Raw genomic sequence first — 18,445 nt, forward strand, 5'->3', positions numbered from 1 at the left:
ACAAAACTTCACTGAAAGTGTTCCTGATGCCTTGTTATACATGTAAATCGCTCCGCCATTTGAATCTCCATAAGAATAACCAGAGTTTGTTCCAGTTGTATTTGACCCATTCCACACACACCAAGTGAACGAATTCGCCCCATTGTCTGCTATCTGCTGTCTCGCTGGTTTCGATGGATTCCCTTCACTCCCATTGACTTCAACATTCTGAGTGCGATAGCACCTGACAAACGAGGTGTTCGAGGCAGCCAATGACGATGAAGGGCTGTTGAGCGAGGGACAATGCCCCCATCATACACATCCCATACCAACACAAATTCACATCCACTCATCAGAAACACTCTTTGGCTCGGCCCTTCATCCAGATGTGTTATTTTTGGTGGATTTGTGGAGATGTTGAAGAAGGTCAGTCGGGTGAGTGTCACAAGGCGTGTCAGAGGAGGTGCCAGAAACGGGGCTGAAGACACACAAAAAGATGAGAAATTCGACTCACACACAAACACACTCCCACCTCCTTCACTTTCTTCTTCTCTTTCTTCTCCTCTTCCTTTTCCACCTCTTTCTTCACCACCTCGTTGTCCTCCTTCATCCCTTCCTCTCCCAACCCCTCTCAATATTATTTTCATCATAATTCCAATACCCCTAAAACTCTTTTCCTTCCTTTTTCGCTGCTCATATAAAGTATCTTGTTTAAAAAATGTGTAAAAGAACCTTCACTGCCAATGCCTTTTTATTATTAATGATCCTATAAAGCTCTTTCCCACGCTGATTCTGCTCATTGCCCTTCACTTTCTATCGTCTGATCTTATTCTGCTTTTCCTCGCTGTTTTAGAAAACGCAAGCAAAAACAATTTTGTTCAAACAAATAGAAAGAAAAAACAATAAATCATATAAAAAATAGTCAAATAATATAATTAATAAAAATATCATACCTTTTTTATCCTTCAATCTTGCCAACTTTTGTCAAAGAATCACCGCATTCCTCGCTTCCTCGTCCCTTCCGTTATCTCCCGCAAAAACAAACCCTTCTGAAATAGACGCGGAGTGTGACCTCTATCTTCAAGCCTTTTATTTTGATTAATATTCCGAGGTATATTTCCATCTTCTTTTTAGAACTTTCTCCAAATTTTTGAATTATTTCCTCATAAAAGCCTCTCACATCAAGTTTTCTCTAAAATTCCTTTCTCTTTCTTTTTCTTCTTTGTTAGGCACACTTTCTTTTCTTCTTCTCAATTATTTGTGCATGTTTTTTGTCTTTTCATCATTTTCCCATTCTCTCTTTTTGCTTTCAACCACATTTGTCCAGCACTCCTTCCAAAACCTTCAAAATTATCTTTCTTTCATTTCATTTCGCATTTCTCCTCCAGCTCACTCCTCTATGCGCCCCTTCATTTATTTCATCCAGACTTCTTTTATGCATTTTTAATCCTCTCTTTCCATATTCCATGTTCATTCATTTGCATAAAATATCTTTGCAAAAACCCTGATTTCAACAAAAATAATATATGAAAAATCGTAATAAAAAAATATATATTCATGCCTTTTATAGCAACCCCCCTTCGCGACTTTTTTCTTTCTACTTTTCTAAATATTTCTCCGTTCTGCCAACAAAGCCCATCTTTCCCGCCTTCGCTTCTTTTCTGCTTCCTCAAATAAATATTAATCAAACCACAACCCTCTATTCTTCTTCCACTCAAATAACCTCCACAAACTCCATTCCATAAAAAACTGGTAAAGAAGAAGATTCCATCTGAATAACCCCTTCCCATCTCTTTTCGCAAAACCTCTTCTTCTTCTCTCCATTTCCCCCCAAAACAACAACAATACCACCACGCCAAATATCACAGTCCCTGTCTCCCCATCTCCCATTCCCCTTCTTCCAACCAAAAAAATATAAATATCTCCATCCTTTTTCTGTCTCTTTCCATTGCAAAACACCTCCCATAGTCAGCTCCTCATCTTCCTCTGTCTCCACACCTCCAATGCAAAGTGCCAGCGCTGATGTTCCTTCTTCCCGTCTTCCTCCGCATCCGCCTCCAACACTTGTCCTGCAAATGAGAGGCGCGGCCAAACGGTCCTTTCAATAAAAAATTAAAAAAGATTAAAAAAATATCTCTCACTTTTTTTTCCCCTTCAACCCCGCTTCCCTCTCTAATTATACACGCACTCACAAAAATTTTTCTTCTTGTTCCGCCTCATATGAGCCCTCCTCTCTCTCCCTGCATTTGAAAATAAATAACACCTCCTCCACATATCTCTCCATTTCTCGTCCTCTCCTCCAATAAATATATTCCATTCACTCCACTCATTTTCGGCCCTTCTTGTTTTCCATCTTATCCCACCTTCTCAACAACAAATTCCTTTTCTCAAATAATAAACACTGCCTCAACACCTTCCCAATGATAAAAATCTCAAAAACAACCCCTCTAAATCTCATCCCTATCTATCCGCCACACATCCATTTTGCCTCTGAAATCTCACGAAAACACCTCTTTTCCACAAAAAACATCCTTTTATCGCTCCTTTCCCCTTCGTAACCCTGCCCCTCCAAAAGCTCAGCTCCATCACCCCACACCAGAAATACATATTTTTTTAATCACATTGCCTTTATATGTCCATTCAGCCACAATGCATCGAGTAGGACTTTCTTTTCTTTTGTGGCCCTTATTCGTTATGGAAAATGATCAAGTTTTGCCAAATGCTCAGAAACTGTCAACGGGGTCAGATTCCGAAGCTAAAACAAAGACAGGTTGACTAAGTGAAATATTTCCAGTGAAAAGGTTGGGTATTACAAAAACAATATCTGTTTAATGGAAGATGAAATTGTTCATATTGATTGATGGAGAACTGTGAAGCAACAATATTTTCGATGGAAATGAAGAATTTTCAATGTATGTATTTTACATTGTGCTATATGTTGTGAAGATATTTCCATCCGTATCCTCTCCAAAGTCGTGATTCAGACAACTTATATAAAATGGACAATTTATTCTATGCAGAGCAGAACAACGAGGAAGCGAGACAAATGTTACCTTACAAATATATTAGAGCCTGAATGTATTTTGTTACAAATGTTTATGTGACTTATAATGGACTCAACATGCGCGATGTTTCGAAATGCGATGAAAAATGAATTTTGATGGAGCGGAAATGAACGGGGTTGGAAGACATCCAAGGCAAAAAGGAAGAACAGCCAATCTCTATGAAATGGGAGCACCATTTGAAGATGGCGGGGACATTTTCAAAAAATTTTGTTGAAGAGATTGGGACAAGTGACTGAAACAGGACATTGGAGGCAATTGGAGCAGAACAAGGTGCCTTTCTTTGGAGAAGAAGGGCAAGACATTGATTTTATGGAACGAGGTGAAAGGGGTAGAATGGCACTTGATTGCTTGGGTTGAGGGGCGAAAATCCGAGAAATACAGACAATTTGGCGTGATGCAAGCAGCTGGAGGCAAATGATAGGCAAAATGGATTTGAGTCATTTTGCTATCGCATTAGGCATTGTGCCATCGAAGTATTTGCAACTGGAGCAGAGAACGAGATTGTTATGTTGAGGATATCTTCCAACAGAAAATTATCTTTCATATGAAATTTCCTTAACATCTTATTCATCCTCTTCATCGTCTTCATTGTCTTCTTCAACTATTCCGTCTATTCTCCCCTTTCTTCTTCAGCCTTATTGTTTTCATCACCAACATCGCAATCGTGTTTCCATATGCACCTCCAAATGATATGAAATCGTGTATTTTTCTCTTCACTTTTGATTATCACCTTCATCACCTTCATCACCTTCTGCAAATATTTATTCTTCATCGAATGCAACTAATTTTTATATTTCTTCATCATCTTCTTCACCATCATTGTTTTTGTATGCTCCTTTTCGGAAATTGAAATTATATGTCAATTTTATCCCTTCTTGGTCATTATCTTCTTCTTCTTCACCAAATCATTTTAATGGATTTTTATTATTTATGTGTTATTCGAGTGGAATCAGCGCCAAGAATTGGAAATAAGCAAATTTTTGGAAGCAGAACAGAATCACTTTCATTGATGTTGAGATTGGCAGCGGAGACAGATCAGCTGGATGTTGTTGGCAGAAAAGAACAATATTTTGAGAGGCACTCGAAGAAGAAGAAGAAAGTGTGTGAAGATTGGCGATAAATATATTTCAGAGTTTGTTTTGTATTATTTTTTTCCTCCAATTTTTCAAACATTTTATTTTTTTTTTGAGGGATTAAGATTTATGGAAGGACATTTTCAGGGAATGAATGAACATGGGGGAAAGAGCATGCTGGATGCTTTTCAGAAATCAGGCAATGACAATTTTTTTGAGAATATAGATGAATAAGCCAGAGGTTTTAAATGAAATGAATGGAAGAGGAGACCTTTGAAGATTTATGTTAAATTTTGAAAAAGAAGAAGGCGAAGCGACGGAAAAGAATAATCGGAAAATTGAAGAAATGGCTGAAGAAGAAATGTGACAGGAAGTCAAGAAGGAAATGAAGATGAAGAAAAGGAAGCAGATTGCAAAAAGAAAATGGTACTGATTTGTGATATTTTTAATAACAATTTTATGTATTTTTAATATTTTTTCTTAATTGTTTAATCATAACAGGGACTTTTGTGCTAACATTCAAAAGCGAAGAATGCGAATGGAATATGGAAAGAAGGCAAAAGGAGAAAAGCGGAGAAAAAGATATTTAAAGAGAGCATGTAATCAAAAGAAGTGGAAGAGGCAAGACAATGGGATATGAGCTTCTTGAGATATTTTGCGACATGACTCCAAGAGCAAGGAGAAGATAAGGAGGTGAAGATGGAAGCGTTTCGACATGCGAATCTCTTATCTCATCTTCAACAGCATTTCTTTCATCACCTTCCATACCCCTTGTATCCCTCTCTCACCTGTCATTTTTCAACATTTCAACAGCAAATGATGCATGCTTGCCTTCAACAACTACGTCAACCCAAACCACGTGTATGATGAACAGCTGCTCATTCTCATCAGTTTGTGACGTTTATGATAGCGGGATTGTTCATTCCCTCAACAACCCCTTGGCCTCTTTGACAGCTTCAAACACCTCATTCATTGGATGCTGCCGGACAAGAAACGTTGTATGTGAAGGAACTTCAGATGGAAAGTTGAATCCAGGGAGGCAAAACATTACTGACAATGGACCGAATACATTCACTTGGTGCGAGTGGAACGGATCGAAAACAACAGGAAGCAGTGATTCATGGACGGATGGAGAATCGAGCGGAGGGGCAATCTGTGTGAATGGTTTATCATCTGCCTCTGTGTCTGTTTCCCATTGTATATTTAATAATTGTTTTGCATACAGTCGTGGAGGGGGAATAATGTGCGCAAGCATAAAAGAAGTTAAAATAGAGAACAACTCATTTAATGCATGCACAGCTCAGAATCATTATGGGGGTGGAATGCTTATTTATACGATTTCATCATGTGTTCTGATCAGCGATTGTGAATTCCAGAATTGCAAAGCAAATAGCTATGGAGGTGGTCTTAATCTTAACAATTTTAATGTTTCAGGAACAGGATGCATCCCAACAGAAAATGGAGAAGGGGAGAGTGCGTGTGTGTTTGACTGCAGTTTCACTTCGTGCTCGGTTACAAATTATTACGGCGGAGGTATGTATTGTGCTGCTGTTCCAGTTGCATTCAAAATGAGGAGCATGCAGTTTATCTCATGTTCAGCACGGCAAGAGGGCGGAGGAATGAGATTGTATCCAAACAGGCCAACAGCACCTGATGATGGAATCTATTGTTATTTCCTTTTCTTCCACGAGTGCAAATGTTATAACAACCCCTCTTACGGTCATGACGTTATGTATAATGATTACTACAGTGTCTTTTTATCTTCAGACAATCCGTTCAAAGAATGCTACACCACAAACACAGATGACAAGAGAGTGTGCTATGCATACAATTATGCAAATGCAAGTGTTTGGTCTTATCAGCACACGGAAAAGAAGGATTGGCTGAAGGACAAGACGATATATGTTTCTGTGAATGGGAATGATACTACTCCACTTTGTGGGGCAAATACAACATATCCGTGTCTGACAGTGAAGAAAGCGTTTGAGATGTGTGAGGTGCAGATTAGCTTGACAGTCACGCTGCTGGAAGGGAATCATGTGAGTGAGGCAACAACAGTTGAGATTGGGGAAAAGAAGATTTCAATCATTGGGACAGGCAAAGAGAAGAGTTCAATTAGAACAGGAGCGAATTTTAGCCGTTAATCCTTCTCATCTTCTTCTGCTCATTTTATTTTCTTCATGCAATTTTTCTTCTAAAAATTGTTCCTTGGCTATTTCAATTCATTTCACTTCAACTTTAAATCTGCAAGCGTCTTATTTTCAATTTCCCTTCTCTTATTATTTTTGCCTGGCAAGATTTTGAGACAACGAAGAAGGAGGAGTAGAAAGATAGAGGTGGAGCACTTGGAGCTGCTAACTGTGAAGGTGCTGTCAAATGCTCATTTATAATCACTAACTTTTTGTAAATAATTTTTAAAATAACTTCTTCTTGGTCATCATCATCAACAACAACATCATCATCATCCACTTCTCCTGATTCATCAGTTTTATCATCTCCTTCTATTTGTCGTTCAATACTTCTTCAATAATTACTTCTTTGCCTTCTTCGCCATTCTGATCTATTTATTGGAATCAAGTTGTTGAAGTTTTTGAATCAGGGAATCTGAGGACTGGACTTTGACTATTTTCTTTTCTTTCCTTTTGAGCAAAATGGGGAAAATGCTATTGGCATCGGGATCGCCGGCAGAGATGGAGCAGGCGGGTGTGTTAGCAAAAAGGAGCAATATTTAGAGGAGGAGGAGGAGGAGGAAAAGAAGAAGAAGAAACGACGAATTGGAAAGAGTAAGCGAAAAAAAATTGAATAAAAAGGTTTATTGTATGTTTTGTTTTATTTTGTTTTATTTTTTTCTTGCACAAAGGTTATGCCTTGATGCTTATTTTTCTGATTTTCATATATTTCATAAATGATTTTATTTCGTTCATTTTTCTTGTATATTTGTATTGTTGTGTACTTGGAATTTTTTTACGAATGCCAATTAAAGCGATGAAAGAAAATGGATTTTTGAAAACAAGCAGAAGATTGCAACAGAAGAAAAAGGGATACGGGGAAAGCAGACGATGAAGAAGGGGCAGAAAAGATGGAAAAAGGGATGCGACCATGTTGAGGTATTTTGTGAAATTTCACCAAGAAGCATTGAGAAGAGAAGGAGGCAAAGAAAGAAGTGCTTCAGTGAGCGAACTGCATTTCTCTTTTTTCTGTATTTTTCTCTTCCAACATATTTTTTTTCAATATTTCAACAGCAAATGACGCATGTTCGTCTTCAACCACTACGTCAACACAAATCACATGTTTGATGAATAGTTGCTTTTTCTCATCGGTCTGTGATGTGTATGATGGCGGGATTGTCCCTTCCCTCAACAATCCCTATGCCTCTTTGTCTGTTTCAAACACCTCATTCGTTGGATGTTGCAGGGCAAGAAACGTTGAATGCATTGGAACTGCAGATAGAAAGTTGACTCCTGGGAGGCAGAACGAAACATTCAATGGAGCAAATTCATTTATTTGGTGCGAGTGGAACGGATCGAAGGCTGCTGAAATGAGCGAAGATTATTCAAAACAAGCCTCGAATGGAGGAGCAATATTTATGTATGGCTTGACGTCTGGTTCACTTACAGTTTCGAATTGTTCATTCAACGACTGCTTGTCATATTATGGTGGAGGAGGGATAATGTGCCACACGATCAAATCAGTGGGTATTGAAAGCAGCACTTTCAATTGTTGTGTCTCCACAAATCGATATGGAGGAGGTGTTTATTTGTATGGCATTTCTACTTGTGCTCGGGTGAGTGGATGCGAGTTCAAAAACTGTCAAGCGATTGATTATGGAGGAGGGTTAAAATTAGATAATTTTAATATTTCAGGGACAAGATGCATTTCAACAGAAAGTGGAGAAGGGGAGAGTGCGTGTGTGTTTGACTGCAGTTTCACATCATGTTCAGTTTCTGGCTCATGGGGAGGAGGTATGTACTGTTATGGTGTTCCTAATCAATTCAAAATGAGGAGCATGCAGTTTATTTCATGTTCTGCAATGACAAGGGGAGGCGGATTTCATTTGGAGCCAGCAAAACAAACAGCGCCAAATGAAACAATTTATTGCTATTTCCTCTTCTTCCATGAATGCAAATGCTTGGCCAATGTTCCATATGGTCACGATATGATATACTTAGATTATTACAAAATCTTTTTGAATTCAGACAATCCTTTCTATGAATGTTACACCACAAACACAGATGACAAGAGAGTGTGCTATGCATACAATTATGCAAATGCAAGTGTTTGGTCTTATCAGCACACGGAAAAGAAGGATTGGCTGAAGGACAAGACGATATATGTTTCTGTGAATGGGAATGATACTACTCCACTTTGTGGGGCAAATACAACATATCCGTGTCTGACAGTGAAGAAAGCGTTTGAGATGTGTGAGGTGCAGATTAGCTTGACAGTCACGCTGCTGGAAGGGAATCATGTGAGTGAGGCAACAACAGTTGAGATTGGGGAAAAGAAGATTTCAATCATTGGGACAGGCAAAGAGAAGAGTTCAATTAGAACAGGAGCGAATTTTAGCCGTTAATCCTTCTCATCTTCTTCTGCTCATTTTATTTTCTTCATGCAATTTTTCTTCTAAAAATTGTTCCTTGGCTATTTCAATTCATTTCACTTCAACTTTAAATCTGCAAGCGTCTTATTTTCAATTTCCCTTCTCTTATTATTTTTGCCTGGCAAGATTTTGAGACAACGAAGAAGGAGGAGTAGAAAGATAGAGGTGGAGCACTTGGAGCTGCTAACTGTGAAGGTGCTGTCAAATGCTCATTTATAATCACTAACTTTTTTGTAAATAATTTTTAAAATAACTTCTTCTTGGTCATCATCATCAACAACAACATCATCATCATCCACTTCTCCTGATTCATCAGTTTTATCATCTCCTTCTATTTGTCGTTCAATACTTCTTCAATAATTACTTCTTTGCCTTCTTCGCCATTCTGATCTATTTATTGGAATCAAGTTGTTGAAGTTTTTTGAATCAGGGAATCTGAGGACTGGACTTTGACTATTTTCTTTTCTTTCCTTTTGAGCAAAATGGGGAAAATGCTATTGGCATCGGGATCGCCGGCAGAGATGGAGCAGGCGGGTGTGTTAGCAAAAAGGAGCAATATTTAGAGGAGGAGGAGGAGGAGGAAAAGAAGAAGAAGAAACGACGAATTGGAAAGAGTAAGCGAAAAAAAAATTGAATAAAAAGGTTTATTGTATGTTTTGTTTTATTTTGTTTTATTTTTTTCTTGCACAAAGGTTATGCCTTGATGCTTATTTTTCTGATTTTCATATATTTCATAAATGATTTTATTTCGTTCATTTTTCTTGTATATTTGTATTGTTGTGTACTTGGAATTTTTTTACGAATGCCAATTAAAGCGATGAAAGAAAATGGATTTTTGAAAACAAGCAGAAGATTGCAACAGAAGAAAAAGGGATACGGGGAAAGCAGACGATGAAGAAGGGGCAGAAAAGATGGAAAAAGGGATGCGACCATGTTGAGGTATTTTGTGAAATTTCACCAAGAAGCATTGAGAAGAGAAGGAGGCAAAGAAAGAAGTGCTTCAGTGAGCGAACTGCATTTCTCTTTTTTCTGTATTTTTCTCTTCCAACATATTTTTTTTTCAATATTTCAACAGCAAATGACGCATGTTCGTCTTCAACCACTACGTCAACACAAATCACATGTTTGATGAATAGTTGCTTTTTCTCATCGGTCTGTGATGTGTATGATGGCGGGATTGTCCCTTCCCTCAACAATCCCTATGCCTCTTTGTCTGTTTCAAACACCTCATTCGTTGGATGTTGCAGGGCAAGAAACGTTGAATGCATTGGAACTGCAGATAGAAAGTTGACTCCTGGGAGGCAGAACGAAACATTCAATGGAGCAAATTCATTTATTTGGTGCGAGTGGAACGGATCGAAGGCTGCTGAAATGAGCGAAGATTATTCAAAACAAGCCTCGAATGGAGGAGCAATATTTATGTATGGCTTGACGTCTGGTTCACTTACAGTTTCGAATTGTTCATTCAACGACTGCTTGTCATATTATGGTGGAGGAGGGATAATGTGCCACACGATCAAATCAGTGGGTATTGAAAGCAGCACTTTCAATTGTTGTGTCTCCACAAATCGATATGGAGGAGGTGTTTATTTGTATGGCATTTCTACTTGTGCTCGGGTGAGTGGATGCGAGTTCAAAAACTGTCAAGCGATTGATTATGGAGGAGGGTTAAAATTAGATAATTTTAATATTTCAGGGACAAGATGCATTTCAACAGAAAGTGGAGAAGGGGAGAGTGCGTGTGTGTTTGACTGCAGTTTCACATCATGTTCAGTTTCTGGCTCATGGGGAGGAGGTATGTACTGTTATGGTGTTCCTAATCAATTCAAAATGAGGAGCATGCAGTTTATTTCATGTTCTGCAATGACAAGGGGAGGCGGATTTCATTTGGAGCCAGCAAAACAAACAGCGCCAAATGAAACAATTTATTGCTATTTCCTCTTCTTCCATGAATGCAAATGCTTGGCCAATGTTCCATATGGTCACGATATGATATACTTAGATTATTACAAAATCTTTTTGAATTCAGACAATCCTTTCTATGAATGTTACACCACAAACACAGATGACAAGAGAGTGTGCTATGCACATTATCCTTCAGATTCTTGGGTGTATGATCAAATATCAAAAAAGGATTGGTTGAAGAGAGGGATTCTCAATCGATTTGTGGCTGTGAGTGGAGGAAACGCAGAAGAGTTGTGTGGATTGGATGAGTCAAGTGCATGCAGAACCATTGGTGTTGCAGTTGAAAAGAGCGTGATCCAGGTGAGCCTGTCGGTTACACTGATGGGAGGGGATCACACAAGCGAGACAACAACGATTGATATTGGAACAAAGAAAATTTCTGTTGTTGGGACAGGCATTGAGAAAAGTACGATTGGAACAGAAGTGAATTCGTATTCTTCGCCTTCTTCGCCATCATTTACTCCTCTTAATTGTCGATTTCATTTTTTCATTCTATTTGTTCTTCTTAACAATTATTATCATCTTCCACTTCTTCCTCTTCTCAGTGGTCCTCGCCTATTTTATGAAAGCACAAGTTGAAGGAGCAATTCGAATGGAAGCAGAACAGGAGAATGGAAATGGAATGTTTATTTTTGGAGGAGCAGAAGAGATACAAAGCTGTTGATTGAATGATGGAAGAATGAGATGAGGGGAAATGGGTGCTTTTGCAGAAAGGAAAAATAATCTGGAGAAGGAGAAAGAAGAAAGACAGAAAAAAGAAGAACAGAAGCAATGAAGAATGGAGATTATACAAGGTTTGAATTCATATTTTTTTATTTTTAATAAAAGAAATAACATTTTATCAAAATTTTCTAATATATATTTTTATTTGAAATTAGGATCTTTTTGGAAGAATATCTTCGTTGGTTAAAAGCGCGAGGGATGAGGAAAGATGGATTTTGAGGCGATCCCGTGAAGATGGCAGAAGGCGGGAAATGGAATGGGAATGGATGAGTGAGCAAAGGGAAACATATGAAATGGGTGGAAAAGAAGGGATTTGCGAAATGGAAAAGGTATTTTGAAAAGGGGGAAGGGAAGCGATAAAAGATAGAGAGAAGAGAAATTGATGATATGACCAAAGAAGGAGTCTTACAAGAATTTGAGAAGAAGATGATTTTTATAAGAACGCTGATTGAAAATGATGAAAGGCGAGGAAATGGAGGAAAAAGGAATTTGAAGATCGAATGTTTTGAGGAGCATTTGAAGAAGAGTGAGAAAAGGGGAAGAGAATGAAAAGTTTGTTGTGGGAATGGGGAAGGATGTTGAGGCAGGGGCATTTGATGTGAGTGGAAGCATTGGGGTGTTGACAAACGTCACATTGAAAGGGTGGAGAAGAGGGGGAGAGATCTATTCAGGCAGGCTATTTGGAGGGAAGGGATATGGAAGGGAGAAGGGTGGAGGTGAAGAAAAAGGAGGAGAAGGAGGAGAAATAGGAAGAGGAAGAGGAAGAGAAGGAGATGGAGAAGGAGAAGGCATCAAAGGGAGTATTTCAGTGAGTGAATCACGATTCTCTTCTTTTTGCGTCTCATCAGCCCCGTTCCTATCATCCCCTTCTATTCCCCTAATGTCCCTCTCCAAACTCACTTTTTTCAACATCTCAATAGCAAATGAGGCATGTTCACCTCCAACCACTACGTCAGCCCAAGCTACATGTTTGATGAATAGTTGCTCATTCTCATCAGTTTGTGATGTGTATGATGGCGGAATTGTTCCTTCCCTCAACAACCCCTTTGCCTCTTTGATTGCCTCAAATACCTCGTTTGTTGGATGTTGCAGAACAAGAAATGTTGTTTGCGAAGGAACATCAGACAGAAAGTTGACTCCGGGGAGACAAAATGAAACAGAAAATGGGACCAATTCGTTTATTTGGTGCGAGTGGAACGGGTCGAAAACGACTGGAAACAAAGATGATTATACTGATGATGCTTCAAATGGTGGAGCAATTCGAATGTACAATCTCAATTCTGGAGAACTATCTGTATCTCATTGCTCATTCAATGATTGCACTGCATTCTACCATGGGGGAGCAATCATGTGCCACGCAATCAAGACGATCAAGATTGTGAGCAACGTGTTCAATTCGTGCACAGCGCATAACTTTGGCGGGGGAGGGGTGTATGCTTACCAAATAAGTTCATGTGCCCTTGTCAGTGGGTGCGACTTCCAGATGTGCAAGGCTCACCACGATGGGGGAGGGTTGAGGTTGTTCAATTTCAGTGTGCCTGGATCAGGGTGCATCGGGGAAGAAGATGGAGAAGGAGGGAGCTCGTGTGTGTTTGAGTGTAATTTCACTTCGTGCTCAACAATAAGCACATGGGGCGGAGGGCTGTATTGCAACACTGTTCCTGCTGCATTCAAAGTGAGGAGCATTCAGTTAATTTCATGTTCAGCAACAGCAAATGGAGGGGGATTGTATTTTGAATCCAGAAACACAGCAGTTCCAACCAATTATTTTTATTGTTATTTTCTGTTCTTTCATGAATGCAAGTGCTCTGCAAATACGCCATATGGTCACGATGCGATATATTATGATCAATTCAATGTTTTTTTGTCTTCTGGAAATCCGTTCAATGAATGTTACACGACAAACACTGATAATCAGAGGGTGTGCTATGTGTATTATTATTCGAGTTCAGGTTCTTGGGTTTTTGGCCAAACAACGAAAATGGATTGGCTGAAAGACAAATTGGTTTGCATTTCAGCTTGCGGAAGCTAGTTATGTATGCTGCACCAAAAACAGTTAGGAAATGAAATTGCCCTGATTTCATATTGTTGTCATTGCTGTGCACAAAAAGTTGCGATAAGCACAAATTTGAAATTCTTTTGTTTTTTATTGTATTTGCATGCAAAATGTTTGTTCATCAGTTTGATGTATTGAAAGCAGTCCAATTATTTTTGAATAATTCTTTTCAAAAAAGGAAACGTGTTTCCAGCTTATTTTCTGAATTCTGATGAACAATTTTTATTTTTATTTTTATTTTATTTTTATTTTTTTATTTTTATTTTTTTATTTTTTTTTTTTTTTTTGAGTATTAGTAAATTTTAATAAATAAATATACAAACGTTCCCTAATTTGAAATCAAGAAAAACGAATATTTCAAAAAGAAAAAAAAGACATCAAACTGGAAATCAAAAATAATTTTTTCCCATGTGTTTGCTCATTTTTGAAACAAAACATCAAATCGGAATTTTAAATAGAAAATAATATGATGTCAAAAAGAATTTCTCATATGCAGAATGAATGTCTTTTCAAGAAAGAACGACAGTTAGATTAATTATTCTGTGGAAGATCCTTTTAATTTATAAAAAGTTGGAAAAAATGAAATATTGTTCTTCAAAATGATTCGATTTATAATTTCATTTCATCCTTTTCTTGTGTTGTGCTTCATCTTATTCAATCATAGGAGTCTATTCCAATAAACAATATTAAATAAGACAATGCGATAATAAGCAATTTCCATTGTTTAATTACAATCTCGTGAAGGATATATGTTCTTGAATCATAATTCAAATTATGGGAAGACATCATTCATCATTGAAGATTGGCAAAGAAGAATCACCTGAATTGAAATAAGTATTGAAATGAATTATCCACTTGAAAGCAATTGAAAATTAATCATTCATCAAAAAATATGGAAATGATAAAGCACACAAAAAAGTTCAATTCAAAAGATTATTTGTAAGATTGTCATTTCTTTGATTATGACAATGGACCAAAATAATAAAAAACTTCTTTGAAACAAATGACAAATAAATCCACCTCGGCAGTGTGTTATTGAGTTTTTCCATGTTGAATATGTAGCAATGAAAGCAATTGAGACAAATTTAAATAATATCTGAACTTTCAAATTGAGATTATTTAAGTCTCTTATGATTTCTTTTGTATTAATAAAGGATTGAAATGTGAAAAAAAGTTGACAGAAAATGTTTTTGAAAAAGCAAATCAATTGATATTCATTTAAACTGATCAACTGAAGATTTCTGTTTATTCATCAGAATAATTAGAAGCAACTTCTACGTCATCAATACCATACGAATCTTCTTCAATTTCAGCATCGTGCAACTCATGTTGAATGTCATCCGTATCAGAGATTTCATCATTTTCTGTCAGAACCAATTCATCATCCGCAGTAATAGGTCTTTCTTTTGGAACAAAATATTGCATTTTTTTGTTAAATATCAACAAAATTTGAGTTTGAAATTCGTTTTAGAAGCCACATGCACAAGCAATTTGTTTTGAATGTTTTTCTAATACCTTGCAAAGGGAAAAAATGCTCTTCAATGACTCTATAACTCTTCAACTGCATTGGTGCAAGCACCTGTTTCTGGGTCTTTGTTGTTCCTTTTGTGGCAAACGATGATATTAACATATCCTTAATCTTTCAATCAATTGCAGCTTTTCCATTCTTCACGAATTATTGTCGTTCCTTGAAAAATTCTATCTTGAATTATCGGGATCAATGTTTCTTTTGTTCCGCTTGGAACGATGATAACGGGATATGTTCCAGCTCCTCCTCCTTCCTTGCTCTCAACTCCTCCAAAAATCCACAGCATGTCCTTCTTTCTTCCTCTTCCATATTTCCTTCACCTCCAAACATCCTCATTAATTTCGAAGAATTTTCAAGATCCTCATAATTTTGATATCATTTCATTCCATATTTGTGTGCAAACAACTCGAACAATGCTTATCCATAAACCTATTGTTGGACAAGAAACATCTGTCAGCAAATGAATCTGTTTCAATCCAATTCCAATCCAATAATATAAAAGAATTAGTAGAACAATATAAATTGGAAGTTTCATTTTGGAAAAAATGGAATTTTGAAATATTGAGGTTTTTTTTCAATATGTTTGACGGCAAATGTGTTTGTATCCTTCTGTTTCTTCTTTTTCTTTCCTTTTATTTCTGCATATAGGGCAACCCTTTGCAGCATACTCTTGAAAACGTTGAAAAAAACCAATTTCAAGTTTCTTTTTTATCAAAGAAGAACGCTCTCAATTGAAATATTGTTTGCTATTCTTTTCCTCCACAGATTTTGCCATTAAACACTTTTGATCATAAACTTTTTATTCAAACATTAATAACTTCATCAAAATTTATAAACTTCTTCAAAAGACCTTCCGATAACTATAAATTTATGAATTGTATCAATATGAAACGTTAATGACTTTTCCTATTTTTTTGGTGCAAAATTGAAAGCTCCGATATTCATTCATTTTGTCGCAATTGATCATTCTATCAGTAATTCCTTTCATCCAACATGCATGACTCGCCATTTAATTCTTCATGCTTTTTCCTGCAAACTTTGTCAAATTTGGTGGAACAATTGCATAATTTTGAAGTGCTTGAAACTTTATTTTTCCAATATATATATATGAGTTATTATTTTTTTTCAATAAATTTTTTTCTTTCAAAAATTTCGGTTCGAAAATTTTCCTTGAATATCAACAAAAGAACACTGAGAATTGAAAAAGCTCATAGAAGACATCTTCATCTTTATTTGAGTGAAAACATTTGTTTCCAAAACAGTTGTGATAATTTTTCAATTCGAATACAAAATCTCTTCCCAATGACAAACAAGCTTAGAAAAATGAACACCCCGAAAAAAGTTATAATTTCAAAAATAATCACCATATATTCGATCATTACAACGAACTTTTTGAAATTGAAAATAGAAAAAAAAGACCTCTTTTAAATTTTTCTTGAATATATTGTGTGAAACTCACAACTTTTTGTGAGCTTGATCAAATCAAATTTCATTAAAAGGACGTTTTTGAAGAGAAAAAGGATTATTATTTCGATATTTTGGGAAAATTCATGAATGCAATTAAAGCCTGGGGATTAATTTTTTTCAATACATTTATCAAGACAAACATCCAGAATGTCAAATTCACCATTTGAGTTTTGCTTAGTTGTTAGAAAAATGAAACTTACAGATATTGAATATGCAGCAGGTGCAACAATAACTGGATAATTTTCATAAGCACAAGATGAGCAAACAATAAACTGACAAAGAAATTTTCTCGAACATTTTGATATTATGGAAAGAGTTAACACAATCTCAAATATGCACTTTTTGATGTTCATTTGAAAAAAAAGGTTGGATGTTGGAAAAGGGTTAAACACATGAAATGCATGGATTCAATCAACCATAATCCTTTTGTATAACAAAGCTGTAGAAAAAGTGTAGAATTTGATGAGCATGAATGGAAAAGAAGATAATTCAAGATGAACAACAGGAAAAAGGAGATTCAGATATTTGGAAAAAATAGAAAAGGATCAGGAAGAATAAGAATAAATAAAAAATGACCCTTTTAAAATTGATGATATCAATGAAATCAAAATTTCAAAAGAAGATGAAACTTCAAGTGATGAGGTTGATGATGGGGAAAATTTGTCAAATTGGAGTGAAGACTAATTAATTTTGTTTTCAATTTTGTAATGACCAAAAAATAAATTCATTTTGTTGAATCAAATAAAAGAAAAAGAAAAAGAATAAGAATAAGAATAAGAAAAAGAAAAGAAAAAGAAATAAAATATAATATAATAAAACTAATTATTCATTTTTTACAAGCAATTCACTATTAATAAAACATTCAAGCACAGAAATTATATTGTTTTCAATCAACACATCTTCATTTTTAACAAAAAGATTCAACTTCAATATACTGCCGTCACGTCCGCGATCACACCTTCCAATCCTTTCTCATCTTCATCTGCACATCAAAAACTCCCGTGCTGACCGACACACACAAGCCCAGCCAGATTGTTGTGTTCTGGATGACACTCCATGATTTCCGCCAGCTCCTTCAGGGATCCTTCTCTTTCTTTCGTCTATTCTATATTTTCTCTATTTTCTGAAAAATAACAAAAATAACAATCAAAAAAATGTTTCAAACCCGAATATCATTGACACACCTCAAACTCAGCAAAGCCATTTCCTCTTCTGTTTGTGTCTCCTCGTTGTCTTCTCTCTTCAACAAAGCTTTCACAAGGCAAGACACACAAATCGAAAGCAATCCAGGCGGGTAGTTTTCACTCAGAGAAACATGGCATTCGCAAAGATCAGTCACCTGCTTTTCCCTCTTTCTCTTCTTTCTTCTCAGTTTCATCAGCAAGCATTCCTATCAACTCTTCCGTTCAACTCGGAAAAAATGAAAGCGACGATTAAGGATCCTCTTCATTATTTTATTACATCCACCAACCTTCAATATCACGACTGAATTTTCTGGTGAATATTTTCTTTTTCTCCATCTTTTTCTGCATTCTGTTGAGCAGCTCTGCCTCGAAAACGGATTGAAATTCCTCTTCGTTCATCCACTCTATAACACCCAAGGGGTTTTCTGCTTCTGCCCATCCCCCGCGAAATCTTCAAGCCCACAAAACAATTATTCAACAAAAAAACAATCAAAGAAAAAAAGAAAGAAATGAAATTGACAAGAATTCCATTGAAACAATGTCTACAGACCATAAACATCCATTTGTGCAAAACACAGCCTGCATTTTTGGAAATGCACTGCAGCCAGAAAGAATTGCCATTTCGCTTTTCGCATTGAACGAGCCCACGCCTGAACAGAAGAAACAGGCAAATAAATACAATGTTATGCAATCACAAAAATAGCTGCGCTCGCGCCATCCTATTTACTGTTGGTATTTTTTGACTTGCATCCAGGAAGAAAAACAACGGTTTGTAACTTGAGTCTTTTTTGTAATGGATTCAATG

The 18,445-nt window shown here is 36.6% G+C and overlaps 4 protein-coding genes across 4 annotated transcripts; 2 read left to right on the forward strand and 2 right to left on the reverse strand.

The window, feature by feature from the left end:
- Positions 1 to 1,693: 1,693 nt before the first annotated feature.
- On the reverse strand, positions 1,694 to 2,462 carry MONOS_12101c2 (uncharacterized protein; the record flags this gene model as incomplete). The annotated part of the gene is made up of 2 exons (XM_067864695.1): positions 1,694 to 2,077; positions 2,457 to 2,462. The coding sequence occupies 2 exons, from the start codon at positions 2,460 to 2,462 to the stop codon at positions 1,694 to 1,696; spliced, it is 390 nt and encodes a 129-aa protein (XP_067733165.1).
- A 2,040-nt stretch (positions 2,463 to 4,502) lies between these two features.
- MONOS_12100c2 (uncharacterized protein) lies at positions 4,503 to 6,261 on the forward strand (the record flags this gene model as incomplete). The annotated part of the gene is made up of 3 exons (XM_067864693.1): positions 4,503 to 4,543; positions 4,619 to 4,716; positions 4,931 to 6,261. 3 exons carry the CDS (start codon positions 4,503 to 4,505, stop codon positions 6,259 to 6,261), a joined length of 1,470 nt encoding a protein of 489 aa, XP_067733166.1.
- Positions 6,262 to 9,845: 3,584 nt separating this feature from the next.
- MONOS_12099 (uncharacterized protein) lies at positions 9,846 to 11,746 on the forward strand (the record flags this gene model as incomplete). Its single annotated transcript, XM_067864689.1, has 2 exons — positions 9,846 to 11,476; positions 11,561 to 11,746. The coding sequence occupies one exon, from the start codon at positions 9,846 to 9,848 to the stop codon at positions 11,259 to 11,261; it is 1,416 nt and encodes a 471-aa protein (XP_067733167.1). The 3' UTR covers positions 11,262 to 11,476; positions 11,561 to 11,746.
- Positions 11,747 to 17,572: 5,826 nt separating this feature from the next.
- MONOS_17168 (uncharacterized protein) lies at positions 17,573 to 18,203 on the reverse strand (the record flags this gene model as incomplete). The annotated part of the gene is made up of 4 exons (XM_067870062.1): positions 17,573 to 17,579; positions 17,641 to 17,846; positions 18,054 to 18,091; positions 18,191 to 18,203. The coding sequence occupies 4 exons, from the start codon at positions 18,201 to 18,203 to the stop codon at positions 17,573 to 17,575; spliced, it is 264 nt and encodes an 87-aa protein (XP_067733168.1).
- Between the last annotated feature and the right edge of the window lie 242 nt (positions 18,204 to 18,445).

Source organism: Monocercomonoides exilis, assembly GCF_001643675.1.
Source record: "Monocercomonoides exilis strain PA203 chromosome Unknown scaffold8-1962414, whole genome shotgun sequence".
Taxonomy (NCBI): domain Eukaryota; phylum Preaxostyla; order Oxymonadida; family Polymastigidae; genus Monocercomonoides; species Monocercomonoides exilis.